The following is a 26,582-nucleotide window of genomic DNA, read 5'->3' on the forward strand; positions in this document are numbered from 1 at the left end:
TGTTTTGGGTGGTGTTCAAAGAAGGGGTGACCCCCCCAAGGGCTGGATCCAGAGTGCAAATGATGGACTGTGTGGTGTACGCAGGTGAGGCCTAAGGTGATACGACCAGGGCAGATGGCACTCGTGATGGGGACCCCCAGAGTCCCCGGAGTGCCGGCAGGCGAAGCCCTGTTAGTAGATGCCCCGGACGATCTCGAGGGGGAGACACGTTTTCCAGCCAGGTTGCTGGTGAGGCCCGAAGTGCAGAGGCCAGCGGTGGTACATGTGAGGCTGATAGCCGTGAGTGTCAGGAACACTATGGAGAGAGAAATCACCTTTAAGAGTGAGATGCTGCTGGCACATTTGTTCCCAGTGATGGTACTGTCTCGTGCACCGGTGAGGGCCACTAAAGGGGAAGGACTGGAAAACCAAGGAAAGCTGACCACTGAGGCTTTTAATTTTGGGGATTCTCCTGTGTTGCCGGAGTGGAAACGCAGGCTGGTGGAGAAGATGTTGGAGTTGGAAGCTGTCTTTTCTCTTGGCGAGTTTGATGTGGGTTGCTCCAAGAGCACTCGCCACACCATCTGAGTGACGGGGGACACCCTGTTCAGAGAGAGGTCGTGGCGACTGGCCCTTGCAGAAGTGGAAGACGTGCGGCAGCACTTGTGCAAGCTGAAGGAGGCTGGAATCATCGCTGAGTCCCGAAGCCCCTGTGTGTCCCCAATAGTAGTGGCCTGGAAGAAGAACAGAAGAATACGCATGTGTGTGGACTATCGGACTTTGAACCGACGAACTGTCCCTGACCAGTATACCGTCCCCAGGGTTGAGGACGCACTGGCCTGCCTGAGTGGAGCGAAGTGGTTTAGTGTGTTGGACTTGAGGAGTGGATATTACCAGATCCTGATGAGTGAGGGCGATAAAGAGAAGACAGCCTTTATCTGCTCCAAGGCATATCAGGAGCCCCTGCCACCTTCCAGAGGTTCATGGAGAGAACTGTGGGGGATATGAACCTGCTGGAGGTGTTGGTGTATCCAGACAGTTTGATAGTGTTTGGATCTACTTTGGAGAAACATGAGGAGAGGCTGCTGAAGGTGTTAAGCCGGCTTAAGGAGGAAGGGTTGAAACTTTCCCCGGACAAATGCCAGTTGTGCAAGTTGTCGGTTAGCTATGTTGACCACATAATTTCGTGAGAGGGAGTGGCGACTGATCCAACTACGATAGACACCATGACCACCTGGCCGAGACCCCAGAAGGTGAGCACTCTACGCACGTTTTTGGGGTTCTGTGGGTATTACCAGCAAGTCATGAAAGGATACGCTAAAATGTGTCACCCGTTGACTCAGCTGTTGTGTGGCTATTCATCGGTGGGGAAGACAAGGAAGAGGGACCGGGGTATACTGGAACCCAGCAGAGCCTCTTGGATTGAGATGAGATGATAAATGTAAAGAGGCGTTCCAATCCCTAAACTGAGCACTGACCCAGGCCCCAGTGTTGGCTTTTGCTGATCCCCAGAAGCCATATGTGCTGCACACTGATGCCAGCCGAGCGTGTCTAGGGACTGTTCTGTACCAGGAACAGGGCAGCGCATTGAGACCGGTGGCATTTGTCAGCTAAAGCTTATCGCAAGTTGGAGTTCCTGGTGCTGAAATGGGTGGTGGTGGACAAGTTGAACGATTACTTATACGGAGCCAAGTTTGAGGTGAGAACTGATAACAATCCTCTGACTTATATCCTGACCGGCGAAACTGGACGCCACAGGTGGTTGGCAGCTTTGTCGGAATATGATTACAACCTGAAGTACCAGCCGGGAAGCAAGAATGTCGATGCGGATGCTTTGTCACATTGGGAGCCTGGGAAACCGGAGACGGACGAGGAGTGGGAGAGCATTCCTGCCCCTGGTGTGAAAGCCATGTGTCAGTTTGCTATCATTGTGAAGGCCAAGGAAAGGGGGAGGCCGAAGTGAGCAGTGGACCCCCTGGGGGCTTTTGATGATGCCCTGCCGCAATTTTACTGTGACCTAACTGCACTGAAGACTAAACAGTTGCTGGAACTAAGTCCAGGGGAAGTGGCAGCTGCTCAGCAATGTGACCTGGGCCTTGACACTGTGTGGAGGGCGGTAGAGAAGGGGGATGTGGCATGGGCCGAGAAGGCGAAACATGTTTCAGTGCCTCTGTTATTGAAGGAGTGGCCTCGGTTAAAGTTGAAGAACCAAGTCCTGTACCGGGTCACGGCGCCTCTGGACCAACCCAACTCTGGCGTTGGCAGCTGGTCATGCCTGAGGAGTATATGAAGACTGTACTCCAGGCACTGCATGATGATTCCGGGCACCTATGGATTACTCAAAGACCGGTTCTACTGGCCCTGGATGAGGGGGGAGGTCGAAGAATACTGTAAGAAGTGCAGTCGTTGCATCAGGAGGAAAACCCTGCCTGTGTCGGTGGCTCCTTTGTCACACTTGCAGAGTGCAGGACCCCTGGACCTGGTGTGTATGGATTTCCTGTCGATTGAGCCAGACACCAGCAACATCGCGAATGTCTTCGTCATCACGGATCATTACACTCGATATGCTCAGGCGTTTCCCACTAAGGATCAGAAAGCAACTACAGTGGCAAAGGTGTTATGGGAGAAGTACTTTGTTCATTATGGACTCCCCAGGTGGATCCATAGTGATCAGCAACGGGACCTTGAGAGCCGGCTTATCCATGAATTACTGACTATGCTTGGGGTTGAGAAATCCAGGACCACCCTCTATCACCTGCAGGGTGATCTTCAGCCCGAGAGATTTAACTAGACACGGTTGGATATGCTCGGGACACTGGAGATTGGCCAGAAAAGTAAGTGGAGTCGACACATTGGTTCACTGTTATAATTGTACTTGCAATGACGCTACAGAGTACTCACCTTATTATCTGATGTTCGGGTGGGAAACAAGGTTGCCCATTGACTTGTGTTTTGGGACTGAGACGGGTGAATTACCTGCGAAGCACTATCCGAAGTATGTGTCTGATATGAGGAGAGAGTTGGCCGAGGCGGCGGCTACCAAGCAGAATCAGAGGAATAAGAGGAGATATGATCAGAAAGTGAAGTTCGCTCAATTACTGCCGGGAGACTGGGTCCTTTTACGGAATTTAGGACTACCCGGTAAGCACAAGTTGGCAGATCGATGGGCAGCCACCCCCTATGTGGTAGAGAGCCAGATGCTGAATCTATCTGTTTACTGGGTGAGACCAGAGGATGGGAAGGTACTCCATCGGAATCACCTGCTGTCCCTGACTCAAGCAGTGCAGGTGGATAAAGAGCCCGAGGGGGAGGTTACGCCTAGTACGAGGACTCTGCGAGGGCGAGGGGCGAGGGAAAAGCCTGCTGTGGAAGAGACGGAACCAGTTCTTACCCCGGAAGGGGATACTGATTCGGAAGACAATGATTTAGATGTGTGGCCCCTGTTTCCGTTCGCTAATTGCCCAGTACCGGAAGAAGAGGCTCCTGGCCCTTCCCCTACTCAGTTAGGTGAGAGGATGGAGGGCGTTGATGGGCAGACTGAGGTGCAGCCGGCATTGTGGGGAGAGAGGGTGGAACCCGAACGCAAGACAGAGGGTTCTCAGGTGAAGAGGGATCCCAGTGAGGGAGAGGGTGAGGATCCGACAGGTTGATCTGGGGTGTCCCCCGTGGTGTCTGAGGTGGAAGGGTCGGCAGAGGGGGTACGGAGGTCTCAGAGAAGTAGGCACCCCCCCCCCCCCCCCCGGAGCAGTTGACATATGCAGTGCCAGGAGAACCGAGTGTGATCTCTACTGCCCTGAGCAGTTATATCACTGTTTTCTGCACCTGGGTTGGGTTTTGTGTTTTGCAAGAAGCCTTGGGGAACTCTGTTAATGTCATGAGGGCATGATTTTTGTTGGTGTGCGGAGAATGTACTGCGTATGTTAATTAAAATGGCTTCTTCGTTTGTTAAAAGTAAAACTGCTTCTTTGTTATGATAACTGGTGAGAGTGCTTTTCTTGCAGAGCACTCTTGAAGCTTCTTGAAGCTTGTTTAGGTTTAAGTTGCTGATAACGGGGATTGTATTCATTTGTTAACCAATTGGGTTGGATGTTATTTTCTCTTGTGTGTCTGGGAGCTGGGATTGCGTGGTCTTTTTGGGAGTCGGGGAGAAGACGGCAAAGAAGGTGGACGCGTACGGCACTACTCGGTTGATCACTTTGGGTGGTCCCAGGTGCGGGGTTTTGGAGGTCGGAGGAGAGCGAAGAGGGGTCGAATGGTTCGATGGTTGAGCTCCAACGATGTGCACTAAATTGACTGAACTCTGATAAGTGATGCGCCTTTTCTTTATTTTCTTTTCCTTCATATATACTGTATCATTAGATTTATAAAGTCTATTCTGTAACTGTACCTGGTGTGAGCTTGATATTTTGTGAGCAACATTGCATTAACATGTATTCCACTGCAGCCATATATACGGGTGGCTGGAATTTTCCCCTAGACATACACCAGCTTGTCGCGTAAGCGTTATACGGTGTATTGGCCTTCATTAATCGTTGAATTGAATTTAGGTGCTGAGTGGTAATGTCATAGCTATATAGGACCCTGATCAGACCACACTTGGATTACTGTGCTCAGTTCTGGTCACCTCACTACAGGAAGGATGTGGAAGCCATAGAAAGGGCGCAGAGGAGATTTACAAGGATGTTGCCTGGATTGGGGAACATGCCTTATGAAAACAGGTTGAGTTATTGAGTTATAAATTATTGTTTATAAATGACCTGGATGAGGAAGTGGAGAGATAGATAGTGAATTTGCTGATGACACAAAGCACTGGAGGATGAGAGGTGACCTGATAGAAGTATTTAAGATGATGAGAGGCATTGATCGTGTGGATAGTTAGAGGCTTTTTCCCAGGGCTGAAATGGTTGCCACTAGAGGACATAGGTTGAAGATGCTGGGGAGTAGGTACAGAGGAGATGTCAGGGGTAAGTTTTTTACGCAGAGAGTGATGAGTGTGTGGAATGGGCTGCCGGCAACGGTGGTGGAGGTGGATATGATAGGGTCTTTTAAGAGATTTTTGGATAGGTACGTGGAGCTTAGAAAAATAGAGGTAACCCTAGTACAGTAATTCTCAAGGTAAGGACATGTTCGGCACAACTTTGTGGGCCGAAGGGCCTGTATTGTGCTGTAGGTTTTCTATGTTTCTATTTGCTTGTCCTTCCTCACAAACCCACTATGAGCTGTCTCTACTTGTACGCCAATCGTCCCATCCTCTACCTCTGCACTTTGGTTCCCAACCCCCTACAAATCTGGTTTAAACCCTCCCCAATAGCATTAGCAAACCTTCCTCCCAAGATATTGCTTCCCCTCCAGTTCATGTGCAGCCTGTCCCACTTGTACAGGTCACATCTTCCCCAGAAAAAGTTCCCAAAATTATTGGAAAGATATTTTTGGTATTATTTCAACAGTTCTGAATATCAAATTGCAACCGCATCCTATTATTGCAATTTTCGGTTTACCAATGGTGGATCATATTTGTTTATCCCCCTCAGCTCGACAGATGATTGCATTTGTTACATTAATGGCTAGAAGTTCTATCCTATTGAACTGGAAAGAAATTAATCCTCCAACTATATTTCAGTGGTTTTCTCAAATTATCTCTTGTTTGAGCTTAGAAAAAATTAGAAGTGTTGTCTTTGATCCTTCAGTTAAATTTGAAGAAACTTGGAGACCATATATTCAACATTTTCATATGAGTTAAACTGACTTTTCCTAAACCCTCCTCTATTATCCTTAATTATTTGGATGGAGGTGCGGAGTTTTTGACGCTACTGTGTATATTTGACATAATGCCCATGATGGTTAGGTTTTATTTTCTTTTCTTTTTTGGGGATTTTTTTTCTTATTTACTCCTTTTTTCACAATTACTATGAGTTTGGGAGGTTATTATATATGGATTCTAATCTATCTGAATGTATACTTAACCTATTAATTATGTACTCTAAAACTCTCTGTATTCATGTTTCATTTATGTTTGTTTAAAATTAATAAAAAGATTATTCTTTTTAAAAAGAAAATTCCAATAATCCAAGGACTTGAAACCCTGCCCTTGCACCATCTCCTCAGCCATTCATTTTTCTGTGCTATCTTTCTGTTCTGACCTTTCCTAGCTTGTTGCAGAGATTACCACCTTGGAGGTCCTGATCTTCAGCCTCCTTCCTAACTCCCTAAACTTACTGCACAGAGCACCTACCCCTCTCCTACCTATGTTTTTGGTACCAACATGTACTACAACTTCCGGCTGCTCACCCTCCCTTTTAAAAATATTCCGCAACTGCTCAGAGACATCCTGGACCACAGCACCTGGGAGGTAACACACTATCCTGGTGTCTCTTTTGCTATCGCAGAATCTCCTCTCGGTCCCCCTAACTATCCGGTCCCCTATGACTACTGTTCTGCCTGACTTCAACCTACCCTTCTGAAGCTCAGAGTCGACCACAGTGTTACTGGTCTGGCTGCTGCTGCCTTGCCCAGACAGGTCATCCCCATCATCAATATCCAAAGGGGTATACCTGTTGCTGAGGGGAATGGCCACAGGGGGCCCTGCACTGACTTCTCTCTCCCTTTACCACTCATGGTGTTCACCCATTTACTCACTGAATTCTGCACTCTAGGTGTAACCACCTGCTCAAAAGCCATATCTATTAAATGCTCAGCCTCCCGGATGATCCTTAGTTCATCCAGCTCCAGCTCCTTAATGCGGTCTTTCTTGAACTGGAGTTGGCTGCACTTCCTGCGGTCATCATTTATAGCCACAAAACAACAATAATAAAACTGATTCTGATTCTGCTGATCACAGGAATGTATCAGGTATTTGATAGGAACACACAAGGACAACTTGTGCTGTCTACAGTTGCCGGAACAGAGCATTTCGAGGAGTCATCAGGTTCCATGAATTCCCACATCCTACAGGAGGAGCATTGCACTGCTATATCAGCCACCTGCCTGCACTGTTCAATGGGCAACCAAGTCTAAATCTTCTAACCTGTGTCTTTGGCCTCAGCTTCTTGAGTCAAAGCCTAACTCTCACCACTGGCCCACTCCTAACAATGGCCGCCCTTGCTTGTCCTTTCTGTATTTTTATTTACTTTGAAGTCCTCTGTTCTGGCTGCTGGTTGGACCACTGAAATGTCGAAATGCCCACAGAGCTCTCCTTTTATTCAAGCTTCACTGAATTGTGAGTAACCTCCTTCAAATGCTCTGTTCCGGCAACTGTAGACAGCACAAGTTGTCCTTGTGTGTTCCTATCAAATACCTGATACATTCCTGGATCAGCAGAATCAGAATCAGTTTTATTACTGTTGTTTTGTGGCTATAAATTACAGTAAGAAATTTTATATATATATATATACACACACACACACATACACATATATAATTTGTGTGTGTGTGTGTGTGTGTGTGTATATATATATATTCATAAGTAGTGCAGAAAGAGAGCAAAAAAAGAGTGAGGTTGTGTTCATGGATTCATTGTCCATTCAGAAATCTGATGTGGAGGGGAAGGGGCTGATCCTAAAATTTTAAGAGTGTGCCTTCAGCGCTCCTGTACTACAGGAAGGATATTAATAAGGTTGAAAGAGTGCAGAGAAGGTTTACAAGGATGTTGCCGGAACTTGCAAAACTGAGTTACAGAGAAAGGTTGAATAGGTTAGGACTTTATTCCCTGGAGCGTAGAAGAATAAGGGGAGTTTTGAAAGAGGTATATAAAATTATGATGGGTATAGATAGAGTGAATGCAAGCAGGCTTTTTCCGCTGAGGTTGGGGAGAAAAAACCAGAGGATATGGATTAAGGTCGAAGGGGAAAAAATTTAAAGGGAACATTAGGGTGGCTTCTTCACACTGAGAGCGGTAGGAGTGTGGAATGAGCTGCCAGATGAAGTGGTAAATGTGGGCTCACTTTTAACATTCAAGAAAAACTTGGACAGGTACATGGATGAGAGGTGTATGGAGGGATATGGTCCAGGTGCAGGTCAGTGGGACTAGGCAGAAAAATGGTTCGGCACAGCCAAGGAGGGCCAAAAGGCCTGTTTCTGTGCTGTAATGTTCTCTGGTTCTATGATGGTGGCAATGAGAAGTGGGCATGGCCTGGGTGATGGCGGTCCTTAGTGATGGACATCGCCTTTCTTGTGGCATCACCTTTTGAAGATGTCCTGGACGTTGGGGAGGTGAGTGCCCATGATGGAGCTGACTGAGTTTACAACTTTCTGCAGCTTTTTCCGAAGCTGTGCAATGCCCCCCCACCCCAGCCCATACATTGACTCTCTGTTTGCACACACCATTCTCCATTCATATTGCCCACTTCATATTCTCCATTCTTCATAACTAACCTGTTACCAGAGCTGGAACAATCCTACCTCCCTCCCAGGAGCAACTTAATCAGTGTGGACATCCTTTGAAAAAGACATTGAAATGAGCTCCAAACACAACAATGTCAGCCCCAGTGTGTCACAATAAATTACATGCACACAATTATCTATAGGAGATTATATATACATGTTATCCTGTACATAATTGTATACATGTACTTAATATATAAACCACAGCTATTAATATTTGCTTATTAAATATATAGTGCATGTATGATAAATAATTGCTGTATATGTAAATATAATTATCATGTGATTGGTTGTCCATCATATCTGATGATACTGCACAAAGAAACCTAGAGTGTGGGAGAGCTTTTAAAGTGGAAAAGCCATTGCTCTGAGGTATTTCCACCCATGGGACCTCAGAAGCCAGGGTCCAGTGGTATGAGTAGTCGTCACAAATGGGGTCTTCCTTGGCTGCAGTGAATGACCATGACTTCTTCTGTGCTTTGTCATGTCCTTCGCTCTCCACAAGGCATTGCAGAGCTGAATTTGCATGCCAGCGTAGGCATGTCCCTATGTTACCAGGATATGTGGCCCCGTTGGCTACCCTCTCCTGGTTTAGCCTGCTTGTTAAAGCGATGTTCCACTGTGTGACCACTGTCATAGAGTCACAGACCACTACTGCACAGAAAGAGGCCCATTGGCACATCTATTCTATACTGTCTAGTCTCATCGACCTGCACACAGACGGTAGCCCTCTGTACCCCTCCCATCCATATACCTATCCAAATTTCTCTTGTTATCACACATAAACAGCTACTTGGAGGTACAGGTGAGAGCTGAGTGCCTGGTGTGTGAACTGCCCCAGAATAGACACGACATGCTCCCTCCCTGGACACCCCATCTAAAAGAATGCTGATCATTAATTTAATGATTTTGCAAAGACTTTTCTATCATTAAAATAAATTCTTAACGAAAGAAGAAAACAATTGTAGCTATGAAGTTTTGACATTTATCACTAATTCAGCGGCAGGTTCACAGAACACAAAATACTAGCTTGTGTCCCCCTCGGGAAAATGAAGCAAGGACAAACAGAAGTGAACAACAGACAGACAGATAGATATAATTTATTGATCCCGAGGGGAAATTAGGTTTCGTTACAGCTGCACCAACCAAGAATAGTGAAGAAATATAGCAATATAAAACCATAAATAAATAAATAATAATAAGTAAATCGTGCCAAGTGGAAATAAGTCCAGGACCAGCCTATTGGCTCAGGGTGTCTGACACTCCGAGGGAGGATTTGTAAAGTTTGATGGCCACAGGCAAGAATGACTTCCTAGGACACTCAGTGTTACATCTCGGTAGAATGAGTCTCTGGCTGAATGTACTCCTGTGCCTAACCAGTACATTACGCAGTGGATGGGAGTCATTGTCCAAGATGGCATGCAGAGAGTCCAGTTCCACCCCCACAACATCACTGGCCTTGCGAATGAGTTTGTTGATTCTGTTGGTGTCTGCTACCCTCAGCCTGCTGCCCCTGCACACAACAGCAAACATGATAGCACTGGCCACCACAGACTCGTAGAACATCCTCAGCATCTTCCGGCAGAGCTCTCAGCAAAACTCCAAACCTCACCCGTGTCCTGTTGTTGTGATTGTATTGATCGCCTGTGTTGTGTTGTTGTGATTGTATTGATCGCCTGTGTTGTGTTGTTGAGAGCATATTGATCACCTGTGTTGTGTTGTTAAGAGTGTATTGATCGCCTGTGTTGTGTTGTTGAGAGCGTATTGATCACCTGTGTTGTGTTGTTAAGAATGTATTTATCACCTGTAAGGAAGAATCAGGTTCTCAGGAACTTTACATACTCTCATTGTGGAGGTGGCAGGGATTTCCTGTACATGCTGTGTGAGGGTGGGGGGGGACTAGTGCTTCTCTGGAAGTGGGTTGACGGCATTATTCCAGATAAATATTCAAGATTCCAGTACACAAGTATAAAGGAGAACAAAATAATTGTTACTCTGGATCTGATGCAGCACATAAAGAAAAACACAATAAGATAAAGAACACAATAAGTATATGTAAAGGGGGTTTCTTCTTTTTTTCTTTGTTACTGTTGGGAAAGGGTTTCTTTTTGTTAACTAGCAGGAATGCTAATTTACTGATAACGAGAATGGTATTCCTTTGTAAACCAAATGGGGATTAATGTTCTTTCTTCTGAGTCTGTAAGCTTTTGTTGATGGGCTTTTGGGCAGATCGACGCGAGGGGGTCGAGAGAGAGGACGCAATGCTCTAAGCTGGGCGAGGATCGGACCCCAAAGGGGGGTCCGAGGCCGGGAGATTCTCCGAGGAGGGGGGGGATGAAGCTAGATGTGCTTGGTTGACCACTCGGAGGGTCCTGAGCTGTTTGGAGAGTCCGAGGAGTTCGGAGGGTCCTGAGCTGTTTGGAGAGTCAAGGAGTTCGGAGGGTCCTGAGCTGTTTGGAGAGTCAAGGAGTTCGGAGGGTCCTGAGCTGTTTGGAGAGTCGAGGAGTTCAGAGGGGATCGAATGGTGGCCAGAAGACTTCAGTAATTGAGCTCCAACGGCTGTGCATGAAGTGGTTTGGACTTTGATAAGTTTGGAGCCTTTTCTTTAATTTTCTCTTCATATATACTGTATCGTTATTAATCACTTAGTTATAGTAACCTTTATAAATTGTACTCATTTAATCGCATATGGTGTACTGTCTGTTTTTGGGCGAGGCGGGGACATCACACAGCATCCACACCAGCTGATTACCCAGTCTGGCGGGGCCGAAGGCTGCTCCCCCTAGACGAAACGAGCTGAGCGAGCCTGAGGCGACCCAGGGGGTTACATTGTGGGGTGCTCGTCCGGGATTGATTTCTGTGGAGGCTGTGTGATCACCCTATTTAAATTGTGTCTGCGGCGAAGAGCTGGTGTGCCTTTGTGGGTGTGCGATTGCTGGTGATCGCTGCGTGTGTGTTGGGTGGGGTGGCTGCTGTTGGTAGCCTGGAGGTCGTTGTTCGAGTTCCGACTAGTGCTGACGAAATGGTGGTGGGACCATGGGTTGTCCGTACTGTTTGGAGATTGAGGAGTGACAGGTTGGGATGTTTCAGCAGTGGTGAGCTCCGCCCAGTTATTGGAATAATGTCCAACCCTAAAGGGGCGGAAGCGTGGGCGGAGCGGACCCCTCAGTTATTGGGTGAGTGGCAGTGCTTGGCTGAGGAAAAGCGACAGGGACGGGTTGAAAGTTTGAGTAGGCGGGCTGGTGACTTTGTTAGAACTGTCAGGCGCAATTACCTCGAAGTGACCGCTGCCAGTTCTGGGAAAGTGTGGGAAAATGTGTGTGGTTCGACTGGAAGTCAAATGCCGCAGCTGGGGGGCTTATCATACCCGTGGCAGGAGATTGGTGGGAAGTTTTTAGGGTATCCCTTTTTGCCTAGGGGGGCAGATAAATTGCTTGTGGTGCCAAGGGGATCTGTCAAGGGGATCAGTTGTTCCGTTGATTCGAGAGGTGTCGGGAAACTTAGAGGAGGCCCAGTGGGGGAACGGCTTGGGGTCTCTGGGGGAGCATGTTCCCAGCAATGTACCAAGGAACTCCCAAAATGAACAGACTCTATTCCTGAAGGCTTAGAGGGGCCACGCGCACAGGTGTTGTTACGGATGGATGGAAGTCAAGTTAAAGCCATCCTCGGCACCGGGGCGCCGGTTAAGTTGCTGTACAGTTTGTTTCATAACCGTTATTGGAAGCATTTACCCTTGACATGTCGTGGACATGGACACTGGAGGACACTGGAGATTCGGGGTACCAGTGCCGGTGATTATCCAGACGACGGTTGTTGGTCAGTGAAAATGGAGTTCTTAGAGGCAAATGTGGAGGAGACTGAGGTTCATGAATCGTTAATGCTGATGTGTCCGGACCCTGTTGAGACGGGCAGCGTTTCTGTTCTAGAGAGAACCAATATCCTGCTGGTGCGCTTGGGGGCCTGCCCGGAGGAGGCGGGTGAGCGTTGTTTGGAGGCATTGTCGATGCACCCAGAGTTTCGAGCTGCTTGTGCGGACGTGTGTAGCAGCATTGGGCCGATACCGAATTCAAACAAGAGCCAGTGGTGGTACGGCCTGGGGGAAGTATCTGAGGATGAGACCCTCTTAGTGGACGCTGCGAAATACCACGAGAGAGGGGAGTTGACTGCTGAAGACACCTCGGAGAGAGAGAGGTTGCGGCGACTGGCCCCTGAAGCCATGGAAGACGTAGGCAGCGTGTGTGTGGATTGTATTGCGTTGAAGAGGTGCACTGTCAGTGACCAGAATATGGCCCTGAGGGCCGTAGAGGCGATGGCCTGTCTGAATGGTGCGATGTGGTTTAAGGTGCTCGATCTGAGGAGTGGATGTTTCCAGATCCCGATGAGTGGGGCCGACAAGGACAAGACGGCCGTTATAAATTCCCTAGGAGTCTTCGGGTCCGAAAAGATGCCACAGGGCATATCTGGAGCCCTTGCAACCTTCCTGCGGGGCAGGTGGAAGACCATAGGGGAGATGGAGGTGTTTGGAGTTTTGGTGTATGTGGATGATCTCTTGGTACTTGGATTTGCCTCAAGAGAATATGAAGTGAGGTCGTTGCAGGAGCAGCTGAGAACTACCGAGTTAAAGTGTTTTCTGGACACGTGCCAGGGCTGGTGAAGGTCGCAGCTCGTGAGAGACTGTCTCTACGGAATCAAGTTTGAAATGAAGACGGAGAGACTGGAGAAAGCGATCTGGAACCAGTCGGAAGACTTACAAGTTGGAGAGAATGAAGAAAGTTGTCTGACTGAGGGTAATAGCAAACTGAGAACCCGGAGAGGGGAGTTTGCGGAGGTGAAGAAATTACAGACGAATCTCAGAAGAGAGAAGCGGAAGCTTGAAGGGAACCTGAAGATGACCATCGACAGTTCAAATGAACTGCAAAACCTGAAAGTTGATCTGGAAGAAGTCATGAGGAAGAAAAAGCTGGAGAGAAGTGCAGTGAATACTGAACAGGAGGCTGAAGAGACTGCGGGAGCAGTGCAGGCCACGTGTTTCCGTTTGGAGAAGATCAAACAGCAGCTACCGATCACAGGAATGAGGAAGAATACAGATTCGATGGATGATGTGCTGGATGTGTGGTACATGCTGCCTTTTGCTGACTTTCCCTCGATTGAGGAAGAGACCGTTGGCCCTTCTCCCATTGAGTCAGGTGTAGCGGGGAGGGTTAGCTGTGTGTAGTGTGGGGCATGAGTGAGAGGTTGAGAGAGGAGTTGGTAGTGGGCCCAAGGTATCCCCAGTTGTGTCCGAGCCTGAAGGGTTTAGGTGAGGGGGTACGGAGGCCTCAGAAGGGTTAGGGAACTCCCAGATAGTTGGCCTAAGTAGCGCCTGAGGAACAGGGCATGAGGGTTACTGTGTGGGGAGGAGATGTCACTGTTTGTGCTTGGGTTACGGTGTGTTGGCAGGAAAGGTGGCGAGTTATTTAGTAGTCATGAGGACATGACTTTTATTTGGTGGAGGGAGAGTGTAAAGGGGGTTTCTTCTTTTTTTCTTTGTTACTGTTGGGAAAGGGTTTCTTTTTGTTAACTAGCAGGAATGCTAATTTACTGATAACGAGAATGGTATTCCTTTGTAAACCAAATGGGGATTAATGTTCTTTCTTCTGAGTCTGTAAGCTTTTGTTGACGGGGTTTTGGGCAGATCAGCGCGAGGGGGTCGAGAGAGAGGACGCAATGCTCTAAGCTGGGCGAGGATCGGACCCCAAAGGGGGGTCCGGGAGATTCTCCGAGGGGGCGGGGATGAAGCTAGATGTGCTTGGTTGACCACTCGGAGGGTCCTGAGCTGTTTGGAGAGTCGAGGAGTTCGGAGGGTCCTGAGCTGTTTGGAGAGTCGAGGAGTTCGGAGGGTCCTGAGCTGTTTGGAGAGTCGAGGAGTTCGGAGGGTCCTGAGCTGCGAGTCGAGGAGTTCGGAGGGGATCGAATGGTGGCCAGAAGACTTCAGTAATTGAGCTCCAATGGCTGTGCACGAAGTGGTTTGGACTTTGATAAGTTTGGCGCCTTTTCTTTAATTTTCTCTTCATATATACTGTATTGTTATTAATCACTTAGTTATAGTAACCTTTATAAATTGTACTCATTTAATCGCATATGGTGTACTGTCTGTTTTTGGGCGAGGCGGGGACATCACACAGCATCCACACCCAGTTTGATTACCCAGTTTGGCGGGGCCAAAGGCTGCTCCCCCTAGACAAGAACGAGCTGAGCCAGCCTGAGGCGACCCAGGGGGTTACATATAAATACCTGATAACTTACATACATACATTAATTGTATGTACATAAAGCAGCACTAGCTACAGGAGTACATAAAGTGGGTTAGTGGGGTAGAGGTGTTGATCAGCCTTACTGCTTGGGGAAAGTAACTGTCTAGTGGTCCTGGCATGGATGCAACATAGCTTCCCCACTCCTTGATGGGAATGGCTACGTAGTCTCCTCCCTCCTCCCTGATGGAAGTGGGACAAACATTCATGAGCAGGGTGGGTGGGATCCTTCATGATATTGCTGGTCAGATCAGGCACCTTTCTGTATAGACTGTATGTCGTTGATGGAGGTTAGGCTGGTGCTGGTAATGCGTTGGCAGTTTTGACTACCGGTTGTAGAGCCTTCAGTGGAGGTCACAAGAATAACATCCTGTAATCTCATGGTTGAAACAATAATTTGCATTAATATAGTGCCCAAAAACCTGTAAGACATGGGCTCTGAAGCATATTTGGCACAGGTGGAGAAGCAGGTTTTAAGGATCAGTGCCAAAGATGAGAGGTCAAGAAATTTGGGGACAGATTTGCAACTGGCAGGCAGGAGGCCAAAGTTGGAGAAAGAGAGTTTAATTTTTAAAATTAATTTTAATTTTAAAATATGGGTTTAACTTGTAATATCAATTGTTGTTCATGTTTAATTGCCCTTGACAAGGTGGTGGTGGACAATCTTCTTGGTAATCGGTTTATTATAATCATGTGTAGCAAGATTTAGTGAAAAGCCATGCTTGCATGCCACCCAGGCAGTTCATTCTGCTACACAGAGATAGTACTAAGGGAAAAGCATATTTTGCATCAGTCTTCACAGTGGAAGGCATCTGCAGTATACAGGACATTCAAGAGTGTCAGGGAAGTGAAGTTTGTACAGTGAAAATTACGACTGAGAAGGTGCTCAGGAAGCTTAATGGTCTGAGGGTGGATAAATCTCCTGGACCTGATGGAATACACCCTTGGGTTCTGAAGGAAGTAGCTGGAAAGATTGTGGAGGCATTAACAATGATCTTTCAAGAATTGATAGATTCTGGCATTGTACCGGATGACTGGAAAATTGCAAATGTTACTCTGCTGTATAAGAAGGGTGGGAGGCAGCAGAAAGACCAGTTAGCCTGACATCAGTGGTTGGGAAGTTGTTGGAATTGATTGTTAGGGATGAGATTACAGAGTACCTGGAGGCACATGACTAAAAGGCCAAAGTCAGCATGGTTTCCTGAAAGGAAAATCCTGCCTGACTGCAATTCTTCGAGGAAATTACAAGCAGGGTAGACAAAGGAGATGCAGTAGACGTGGGGTACTTGGATTTTCAGAAGGCCTTTGACAAGGTGATGCATATGAGCTGCTAGGCAAGATAAGAGCCCATGGAATTACAGGGAAGTTACTAGCATGGGTGGAGCACTGGCTGATCTGTAGAAAACAGAGAGTGAGAATAAAAGGATCCTGTTCTGGCTGGCTGCCTGTTACTAGTGGAGTTCCACAGGGGTCAGTGTTGGGACCACTGCTTTTTACAATGTATATCAATGATTGGGACTATGGGATTAATGGATTTGTGGCTAAATTTACAGATGATACAAAGATAGGTGAAGGAACGGGCAGTGTTGAGGAAATAGAGAGCCTGCAGAGAGTCTTAGGTAGTTTAGGGAATGAGCAAAGAAGTGGCAAATGAAATACGATGTTGCAAAGTGTATGGTCACATCCTTTGATGGAAGAAATAAACGGGCAGGCTATTACAGGTGTCCCCCATTTTTCGAATGTTGGCTTTACGACACCTCGCTGTTATGAAAGACCCACATTAGTTACTTGTTTTCACTAACAGAAGGTGTTCCCACTGTTACAAAAAAAGGCAACGCGCGTGCTGAGCAGCCATGCTCCTCCCCGGAACTGCTTTCTAGCCAGCATTGCTTAAACACCTGCCTGTGAGCATCCGTGCTTTATGATTTATCCGTGATTTATTTTGTACAGCAAGATGAGTTCTAAGGTATCAGAAAAGCCTAAAAGAGCGCGTAAGGGTGTTACACTTAGTGTAAAACTAGTTTCGATCGTGGTGAACGAAGTAAGGATATAGTGAGTTTAGCTAATGGTTTGCGGATGTTGACGAAGATGATGTTGAAGAGGTTTTGGTATCCCGTGACCAAGAACTGAGAGATGAAGAGCTGATGAAGAGGAAAAGATAACAATTGAAGCCGAACACAGTAGTGAACAGCCCGAAAGTGAAGTCGTCCAGGAACAGAACGTGAAGCAATTGCATGAGATTTTCGCTGCGATTGACAACGCTGCAATGATTGCAGAAAAGTACAACTTTAATTTTGAAAGGGTCTGTAGGTTTAGGGCTTATTTTCAGGATGGTTTGAGTGCTTACAATGAACTGTATGATAGAAAAATGTGCGAGGCTAAGCAGTCAAGCATACTGTCATTTTTCAAGCCCTCCACATCAGCCACAGTAGACGATGAAACTCGACCTTCGACATCGAGGCAGGCAGACGTAGAAGAAGGTGATCTGCCTGCCCTGATGGAAACAGACAAGATGACACACCCAGTGTCCGACAACTCACCCTAACACACCATCATCAGTGTGCTCACTGTCTTCTCGATTCTGGTAAGTGAAACTACACTGTACATACATTATTTCTACATTATATAGGCTGTGTATTTTTTATGTGTTACTTGGTAGCTTCATAGCTTAAAGGTTACTGGAAAGTGTGTTTCTGCCGGGACTGCTTGCACCGTTTGTTTTTGCTGCGAGTGCTGCCGAGAGCACTTGTGTGAGATTTTTGCTGCGGTGGACAGTGCTGCAATGATTGCAGAAAAGTATTCCTACATTATATAGGCTGTGTATTTATCAGATCATTCCTGCTTTTACTATATGTTACTGTTATTTTAGGTTTTATGTGTTATTTGGCATGATTTGATAGATTGTTTTTGGGTCTGCGAACGCTCACAAATTTTTCCCATATAAATAACTTAGATGGGGAGAGAATTCAAAATGCACTGATGCAAAGGGACTTGGGAGTCCTTGTGCAAGATACCCTAAAGGTGAACCTCTGGGTTAAGTTGGTTGTGAAGAAGGTTGGCATTCATTTCTAGAGGTGTAGAATATAAGAACAGGGATGTGATGTTGAGGCTCTATAAGGCACTCGTGAGATCACACTTGGAGTATTTTGTGCAGTTTTGGGTTCCTTATTTTAGAAAGGATATACTGACATTGGAGAGGGTTCAGAGAAGATTCACAAGAATGATTCCAGGAATGGAAGGGTTACCATATGAGGAACGTCTGGCAGCTCTTGGGCTGTATTCCCTGGAGTTCAGGAGGATGAGGAGGGATTGCATAGAAACATTCCAAATGTTAAAAGGCCTGATCAGGTTAGATATGGCAAAGTTATTTCCCATGGTAGGGGATTCTGGGACAAAAGGGCACAACTTCAGGATTGAGGGACATCCATTTAGAACTGAGATGTGGAGAAATTACTTTAGTCAGAGGGTGGTAAATCTGTGGAATTTGTTGCCATGAGTGGCTGTGTGGGCTAAGTCATTGGGTGCATTTAAGGCAGAGATCGATTGGTTCTTGATTAGCCAGGGCATCAAAGGGTATGGGGAGAAGGCAGGGGAGTGGGGATGACTGGAAGAATTGGATCAGCCCATGATTGAATGGTGGAGCAGTCTCAATTGGCCAAATGGCCTACTTCTGCTCCTATATCTTATGGTCTTATGGTCTAAGCTACCTCATATTATCAACTCAAGACTGAGTTAGACAGATTTTTGCATAGCAGGGGAATTGAGGGTTGTAGGAAAATTGCAGGTAGGTAGAGCTGAATCCACAGCCAGATCAGTCATGATCTTATTGAATGGTGGAGCAGGCTCGATGGGCCAGATAGCCGACTTCTGCTCCTATTTCTTCTATGTTAAGTGGTGAAGTAACCATCCAATTTAGATGATCTGAAAGGCCTCCAAATCATGTGAATACATAGAAGTAAAGGACAATTGCAAACTTGAAAGAGATAGATGACATGATAGTTGGCAGTGTTGAGGATAGAGTAGAAGGTTGTCGTAGGTTACAGTAGGACATTAACAGGATGCAGATCTAGGTTGAGAAATAGCAGATGGAGTTCAATCTTGAAAAGTGTGAAGTAGTTCAGAGCTGAAGGCAGAATACAAAATTAATGACAGGATTCAGGTACTTGTCTGAATATTTCTTTAATGTTGTGAGGCTGTCTGTCTCCACCATCTCTTCAGGCATTCGTCGGAAGGCAGAGGGTGGCAGTAGATGGAGTGTACTCTGGCTGGAGATCAAGAACGAGTGCTGCTCCCCAGGGATCTGTTTTGGGACCCCTGCTCTTTATGAGTTTTAGAAATAACGGACAAGGAAATGGAAGGGTGGCTTAGCAAGTTTGTAGATGACAGAAAGATTGATGTTGTGGATACTGCAGAAAGTTGTTGTAGGTTACAACAGGACATTGTTAGGGTGCAGAGCTGGACCAAGAGTGCATCTGGAGTTCCACCCAGAGAAGTATGTAGTGATACACTGTGGCAGCTCGAATTTGAAGGAAGAGTACAAGGTTATTGATAGTTTCTTAGCAATGTAGAGAAACAGAGGGATCATGGGGTTTGTGCCCAGAGTTCCCTCAAAGGTGATAGGTTGATTAAGAAGGGTGTGCTCTGTCACCCTTCATAAGTCAGGGATTGAGTTCAAGAGCAGTGAGGTCATGTTGTAGCCTGTAAAAACTCTGGTTAAAACACACCTTGGATATTCTGTTGTGTTCTGGTTGCTTCATTATAGGAATGATGTGGAAGCTTTAGAGAGATTGCAAAAGAGATTTACCAAGATGCTGACTAGAATAGAGAGAATGTCTTATGAAGAAAGTTTGAGCCAAGTAGGGCTTTCTTTTTGGAGTGAAGGAGGATGAAAGGGGAGTTGATAGAGGTGTTTAAGATGATAAGAGGTATTGAGGGTGGGGACAGCAAAAGAATTTTTGTCCCAGGGCACAAATAGCTAATAAAGGGGGATCGTTTAAAGGTGGGAGGAAAGTGGGACTGTGAGAGGTAGGTTTCTTACACAGAGAGTGATGAGTGTATGGAACATGATGCCAAGGGTGATGGTAGATATTAGGAGACTCCTGGGTAGCAGGTGGTTGAAAGAAACACGGAGGGCTATGTGAGAAACATAGAAAACCTACAGCACAATACAGGCCCTTCGGCCCACAAAGCTGTGCCAAACATGTCCCTACCTTAGAACCACCTGGGGTTTACAAAAACAGCCCTGGATTTTTCCAAGCTCCATGTAGCCATCTAGGAGTCTGTTAAAGGACCCTATCGTATCCGCCTCCACCACCATTGCCAGCAGCCCATTCCACGCACTCACCACTCTTCACGTAAAAAAACTTACTCCTGACATCTTCTCTGTACCTACTCCCCAGCACCTTAAACCTGTGTCCTCCTGTGGCAACTATTTAAGCCCTGGGAAAAATCCTCTGACTATCCACACGATCAATGCCTCTAGTCATCTTATACACCTCTGTCAGGTCACCTCTCATCCTCCGTCGCTTCAAGGAGAAAAGGCCGAGTTCACTCAACCTATTCTCATAAGGCATGCTCCCCAATCCAGGCAACATCCTAGTAAATCTCCTCTGCACCTTTCTATGGCTTCCACATCCTTCTTGTAGTGAGGCAACCAGAACTGAGAACAGTACTCCAAGTGGGGTCTGACCAGGGTCCTATACAGCTGCAACAACGCTATAAGGAAGGCAGTGTTAGATTGATCCTAGAGCAGCTTGAAAGGTTGGCACAATGTCATGGGCTGAAGGACCTGAACTGTTCTGTGTTCTAGAATGACGACCTGATACTGGGTAAATGGGACAACAGGTGGCAAAGCTGGGCTGGGCTGAAGGCCCTGTTTCTATGCTGGAGAACTCTGTAACTACTGCAGTCATTGCTGTTTTACAAGGCTGCTTATAAAAGACTGGAATGCGTCTGTCTTCTGTGAACGTGGGCATTGTGAGTAACTGCGTAGATGGGCTGAGCTAGTAGATGCTGCTAGCTTCAGAGCACAGATCTTCAGCTGCAGTGTAATACTTCCTTCTGTATCCTGTGAAAGAAAGAAAAAGAGAAAGATTAGCTTTATGCATCAAAGTATCAAAATGTACAGTGAAAGCCTCATTTGTGTCAATGACCATCAGAGTCCGAGGATTGTACTGAGGGCATCCTGCAAGTGTTGCCATGCTTCTGGCACCAGCAGGTTATGCCCACATCCAGCAGGTTATGCCCACATCCAGCAGGATATGCCCACATCCAGCAGGATATGCCCACGTCCAGCAGGATATGCCCACGTCCAGCAGGATATGCCCACATCCAGTAGGACATGCCCACGTCCAGCAGGGCATGCCCACAATGCTGTCAGTAATTTATATATACCCAATGGCTTGGCCTCCACAGACATCTGTAGAAACAAATTCCGCAGATTCATAACCTCTGGCTGAAGAAATTTCTCCTCATGTCTCTTCTAAATGGACAACCCTCTAGTCTGAGGCTATGCCCTTTGGTCCAAGGCTCACCTATAGGAAACATCCTGCCCACATCCACTCTATCCACTCGAAAGATCCACTCAATCTTTCAATATTTGATATGTTTCAATGAGATCCTGCTCATTCTTCCAAACTCCAGGCACAGAGCCACCAAATGCCTCATACATTAACCATTTCATTCCCAGAATTTCCTCTGTACCCTCTCCAATGCCTGCACATCCTTTCTTAGTTAAGGAGCCCAAAACTGCTCAGAAGATTCCTGATATGGTCTGACCAATGCCTTATAAAGCCTCGGCATTATATCCTTACCTTTATATGCTAGTCCTGTTGAAATAACTGGTAACATTGCATTTGCCTTCCTTACCACTGATTCAACCTGCAAGTTAACTTTTAGAAAATCCTGCACGAGGACTCCCAACTTTCCTTGTGCCTCTGACTTTTGAGTTTTCTCCCCATTTAGGCAATAGTCTACATCTTTATTCCTTCTACCAAAGTGCATGACTGTACCCTTCTTGAACCTGTATTCCATCTGCCACTTCTTAGCCCATTCTCCCAATCTGTTCAAGTCTTTCTGCAGACTGCATTCTTCCTTAACACTACCTGCCCCTCCACCTATCTCTGTATCATTTGCAAACATGGCCACAAAGCATTCCATTTTGTCATTCAAATTGTTGACATATAACATAAAAAGAAGTGGTCCCAACACTGACCCCTGCAGAACACCATCACCAGCAGCCAATCAGAAAAAGCTCCCTTTATTCCCACTCTTTGCCTCCTTTCATTTCTTGATCTGACAGGGAGTTAATTGAATATGTTTAAGACTCTTTCCTGTGGCATATTGTTCTGGGGATCTGGGGAAGAAGACAGGACGGACGTGCCCTCTTCACAATACTACTTTTAAGGGATGAGGTACAGGAGCCTGAAGATCCACACTCAACTTCAGCCATCTATCACTTCCACCTATCACCTCCCAGCTTCAGACATAATTCCCACTCCCACCCCTTCCTCATCTGCCTATCACCCCCCCCCCCCCAAATCTGGATCCTGCCTATCGCCCACCTCCTCTTGTTCCGCCTTTATCTTCCACTTTTTAACGCCAGCTAAAAACCCCTTTCTTATCAGTCCAGATGAAGGTATGAATCAAAACATCGACTGTCCATTTCCCTGCACATATGCAGACTGACCTGCAGAGTTCCTCCATATGAACCTGTTTGACGGGAATCATAACCATAGCTCCCTCCAATGGCCAGTTATCACAGCACCCAATAATATCCTAAAGTCATCAATATTAAGATAAAAACTGGTTCAGATTAGCTGTAATGCTCAACAGGATTTATTTTAATAATTAGGCACCGGTTATTAGCTTTTTTTGTCAGATAACCACTAATGATGAGTGATGATGAATCACGTAACCTGGATTTCCTTTCAGTTCACTACAGCTGAAAGCTGTTGCCTTCACCTCTGTGGAGCCCAAGCATTGGACATTGCCCTCAGATACCTCCTCTCCTTTATCATGTTCATTCAAACTTATTATCACTTTCTCCAGTATGTGGCAATTTTTGTCAACTCATCCCTTGGTGAAATTCCTTTAATTAATATATAGCTGCTATGTTAGTCTTGGTTTAGTATTGTCATATGTCCCAAGATACAGTGAAAATTGTGTCTTGCACACTGTTGTTACGTATCCCGTAACTGGGTGTCTGATCAGCAGAGAAAGAAGAATCCGTTGGAGTCTGGTGGTACCAAACTAAAGGTGTTTATTAGTAAACTACACAATACAATATCAAAAATGCAAATATACATATAAAACAAGTTAGCAGTAATAAACCTAAAAGTGTAGGAATAATAATAATCAATAATAAACAAGCTCTATGGATGTCTAGGGGTAAATGAATTGTCATAGGAAAGTATAGAGTTCAGTTCATAAATGCTGATGTAGTTATGGTTGTTGTATTGAAATCGTTGGAGAGAGAGTGAGAGAGTGAGATGTAACAGCAACAGCTGCGGCAGGCAAACCTTCTGTTGCTTTCTTAATCCGTCGTATCGTTGTGGTCATTCAGTTATGACCCCTCTGTTCTTCAGCTAGACCGTTCTTCTGTGGTGGACTCGTCACTCTGGCATGAGTGGACACACACACAAGTCCCCACCGGCCCTGCTGTAACACTGTGAGCTTTACTGACCGATCTCCTGGTTCAGTCTCCGAAGCCCCCACCTTTCTGTGGGCTCCCAACACTCAGTCAGTGTCCACTGGTGTGTCTGAAGGGTGTCTCTCCAGACTTGTCTTTTATCCCTACTAACGGGGTCTCAGCTATCCATCAACTCTGAATGACTGTGTCCATCAAATCAGGCCACTCCTGCTATCTCCTGAGGAATGTTAACATGCAAAGTAAAGTCCTTGTAGTGGAAGGTAAATAATCCAGGAAGAGTCATAATACAGTAAATCAACAGTCTCTCTTCCCCCTCTTATCTGTTGCAGATGTTCTTGCCTGGGCTTTATCTCTCTCTCTCATGAGCAGCATAGCAACAGCAATAGTTCGTAGTTCTCAGGAGGGGGGTTGGGAATGGTTAACTCTGCACCCCATTGACCATCAGGTCTGTTCATCACTCATAACACTGTTTACACAATTAGATTATTACACAGAGCATTATGTTAGAAAAAGACAAAGCCATAACAAAGCAGAATAAAGTGTAAAAGCTGTCAAAAAAGTGCAGGGCAGAGAAACAGTAAGCACAAGATCATAAGAGTTCATCTTATTGTACATGGTACATTCAAGAGTCTGATAACAGTGGGATAGATGCTGTCCTTGTGCTTTCAGGCTTTTAGTATCTTCTGCCTAATGGGAGAGGGCAGAAGAGAGAATGTCTGGGGTGGGTGGATCTTTGATGATGCAGTGAGAAGTGCAGACAGAGTCCATTGAGGGGAGGCTGGTTTCTGTGATGAGCTGAGCTGTGTCCACACTGTCTGCAGTTTCCTATAGTCACGTGCAAATCAGTTCCCATACCAAGTTGCTATGCATCCAGGCAGAATGTTTTCTGCGGTGCATCAATAAAAATTAGGAAGAGTCATCAGGGACATATAAAGATAAGTTGTAAATAATGAATTGACCTGCTGAATGACTGTAGCCAACTGCGTGGTAGTATCGTACGAGACTAGAGTGCAGTGGATTTTTGAAAAAAATTAGCATTAATATTTTGTCCAATTTCCATCCATTACCCCACTCACAATAGTCAGTCAGTTAATGAATAAACTTCGTAACACTTAAAATATTCGTCATCATGACAAAGTGATTACTGTGCTGAAAGTTATTGGTTAAAATTTGAATTGCTTTACTACCACTACTACGTCGACTCAGGCATGGGGAGCCGGCTTCAGGCACGATGACGGACTCTCCACTCCCCGCTCTCCCTCATCACTGTGTTCAGATCATCTACAATAGCCGTGCCGCTATCTTCTAGGAACGTGTCGACCATAGTCTTGGGAGGGCGCCCAGGGTTCATCCTCCCATGCTTGGGCTCCCATGTGATGACTAGGCTGGCAGGTTGCTTTGCTCTAAGTGAAAACATATATATTGTTAATTGCCTCATTTCCTGCAATGGTTTAATTGCAGGATTGATTGCACTATTCGATCAGCACATACATTGCTTGGCTAGCTGGAATTTCACCATCAGTATCGTGTAGGTTACCTCGAGTAATTTGGGAGAAGATAAAGTTTAGTTTTAGTTTAGCGATGCAGCACAGGGTTGGCCCTTGGAGTCAAGCCGCCCCAGCAACTCCACAACCATGATTAACCCTAACTTAATCACAGGACAAAAACTAGAGGACTAAGCTTTATGGTAGGAGAAGAAAAGTTAAAGGAGATATGTAAGGCAATTCAGGGTGGTACGGTAGCATACCATATTACAGCTCAGGGCGTTGGAAACTGGGGTGCGGTAAACTTCAGTGTCAGAGCCCTGCCAAAGGTTGGGGGAGGGGAGAAAAGGAACAGATTTGGGTAAATCCAGTCCTCCTTCAGCGGCTGGGGTGCGGTAAACTTCAGTGTCAGAGCCCTGCCAAAGGTTGGGGGAGGGGAGAAAAACAATATCAGCTTCCAGTAAGGCCAATTTTTTTTCCTGGCTACATAGGCATGGTAATTGTCAGTGTCAGGCCTAAACTCAACAACACATAAAAGGAAGCTAGGGTCAAGCAGAGCAGCCATTGTCTGAGTATGCCAGTATTACTTATTCAGGTGGTGTTCCACAGGGAATGCTTTTCCTGTCTGATGTGGGAATTCAGAATAGCTGATCTGAAGGAAGTGCACCCAACTTCAGCTTCTGACTGACCGGGTCAAGGAGTTGGAGCTGGAGTTGTATGTACTTGGGATCATCCAGAAGACTGAAGACATTTGAGGAGGTGGTTGCATCCAGAGTGCAGACTTTGGACAGTAGATAGGTTACGACCTGGACAGGTAAGAAGACAGTGCAGAGTTCCTCTGTGGCAATTTACCTTAGCAACATGAATACGTCTTTGGATACTACTTGGGGGGGAATGACCTATCAGGGCATGGCAGCAGCAGCCACTGTAGTTGGCATTGTGGGCAGCTCTGAGGCTCAGCAGGGAATGGTAAAGTCAGGTAGCATAGTAGTTATCAGGGACAAATGGAAGATTCAGTGGCTACTAAGGAGATATCAGGATGGTGTGTTGCCTCCCGCATGCTAGGCTGCAGGATATTCTCAAGGGGGAGGATGTGAGGTTGTGGTGCATATTAGCACCAGTGACATAGACACAAAAGGTCCTACGCAGTGAGTATTTAGAGTTAGGAGAGAGACTGAAGAGAAGGATCTCCAAGGTAGTAATCTTCAGATTACTCCTGGTGCCACGGGCTCGTGCAGGTAGGAATGGGATGATAGCACGGATGAATGAGTGGGTGAGGAGATGGTGCAGGGGGCACGGTTTCAAGTTCTTCGATCATTAGAATTTTTCTGGAGAAGGGGTGACCTGTTTGAGAGGGCCTGGCTGCACCTTTACTGGAGGGGAACCAATAACATGGCCAGGAGGTTTGATGATGCTACTCATCAGGGTTTAACCTAGCTTTGCAGGGGGCTGGGAGCCAGAGTGCCAAATCAGTAAGTGAAGGATTGGACCAGAAGGCAGATGTCAGGAAAGGTACCAAAAGGCAAATTTGAAATAACAGGTATGAAGTGTGTATTTTAACGTGACGAGTATTATGGGTAAAGTTGAAGAATTTAGAGCATGGATCAATACATGGAACTGCGACATTTCAGCCATTACTGAAACATGTTTGAGAGTTGGGCAGGAATGGATAACTAATGTAGAAAAGATAGAGAAGAGGGTAAAAGAGTGGGTGGAGTTGCACAACGAGTCAGGGACAATATCACAGTTGCACTCAGAGGAGACATAATGGAGGGGTCAGACACTTAGTCCACGGGTGGA

General features: G+C 46.3%; 1 protein-coding gene across 1 annotated transcript in view; it reads left to right on the forward strand.

The window, feature by feature from the left end:
• The first annotated feature begins 8,115 nt into the window (after positions 1-8,115).
• The window catches only part of LOC132403160 (alpha-2B adrenergic receptor), a 32,531-nt gene continuing 14,064 nt past the window's right edge, over positions 8,116-26,582 (forward strand). The window contains exon 1 of the mRNA XM_059986504.1: positions 8,116-8,187. Within this exon, the coding sequence (XP_059842487.1) occupies positions 8,131-8,187 (57 nt within the window). The 5' untranslated portion in view covers positions 8,116-8,130. The remainder of the gene's footprint in view (positions 8,188-26,582) is intronic.

This window comes from Hypanus sabinus, chromosome 12 (assembly GCF_030144855.1).
Source record: "Hypanus sabinus isolate sHypSab1 chromosome 12, sHypSab1.hap1, whole genome shotgun sequence".
Taxonomy (NCBI): domain Eukaryota; kingdom Metazoa; phylum Chordata; class Chondrichthyes; order Myliobatiformes; family Dasyatidae; genus Hypanus; species Hypanus sabinus.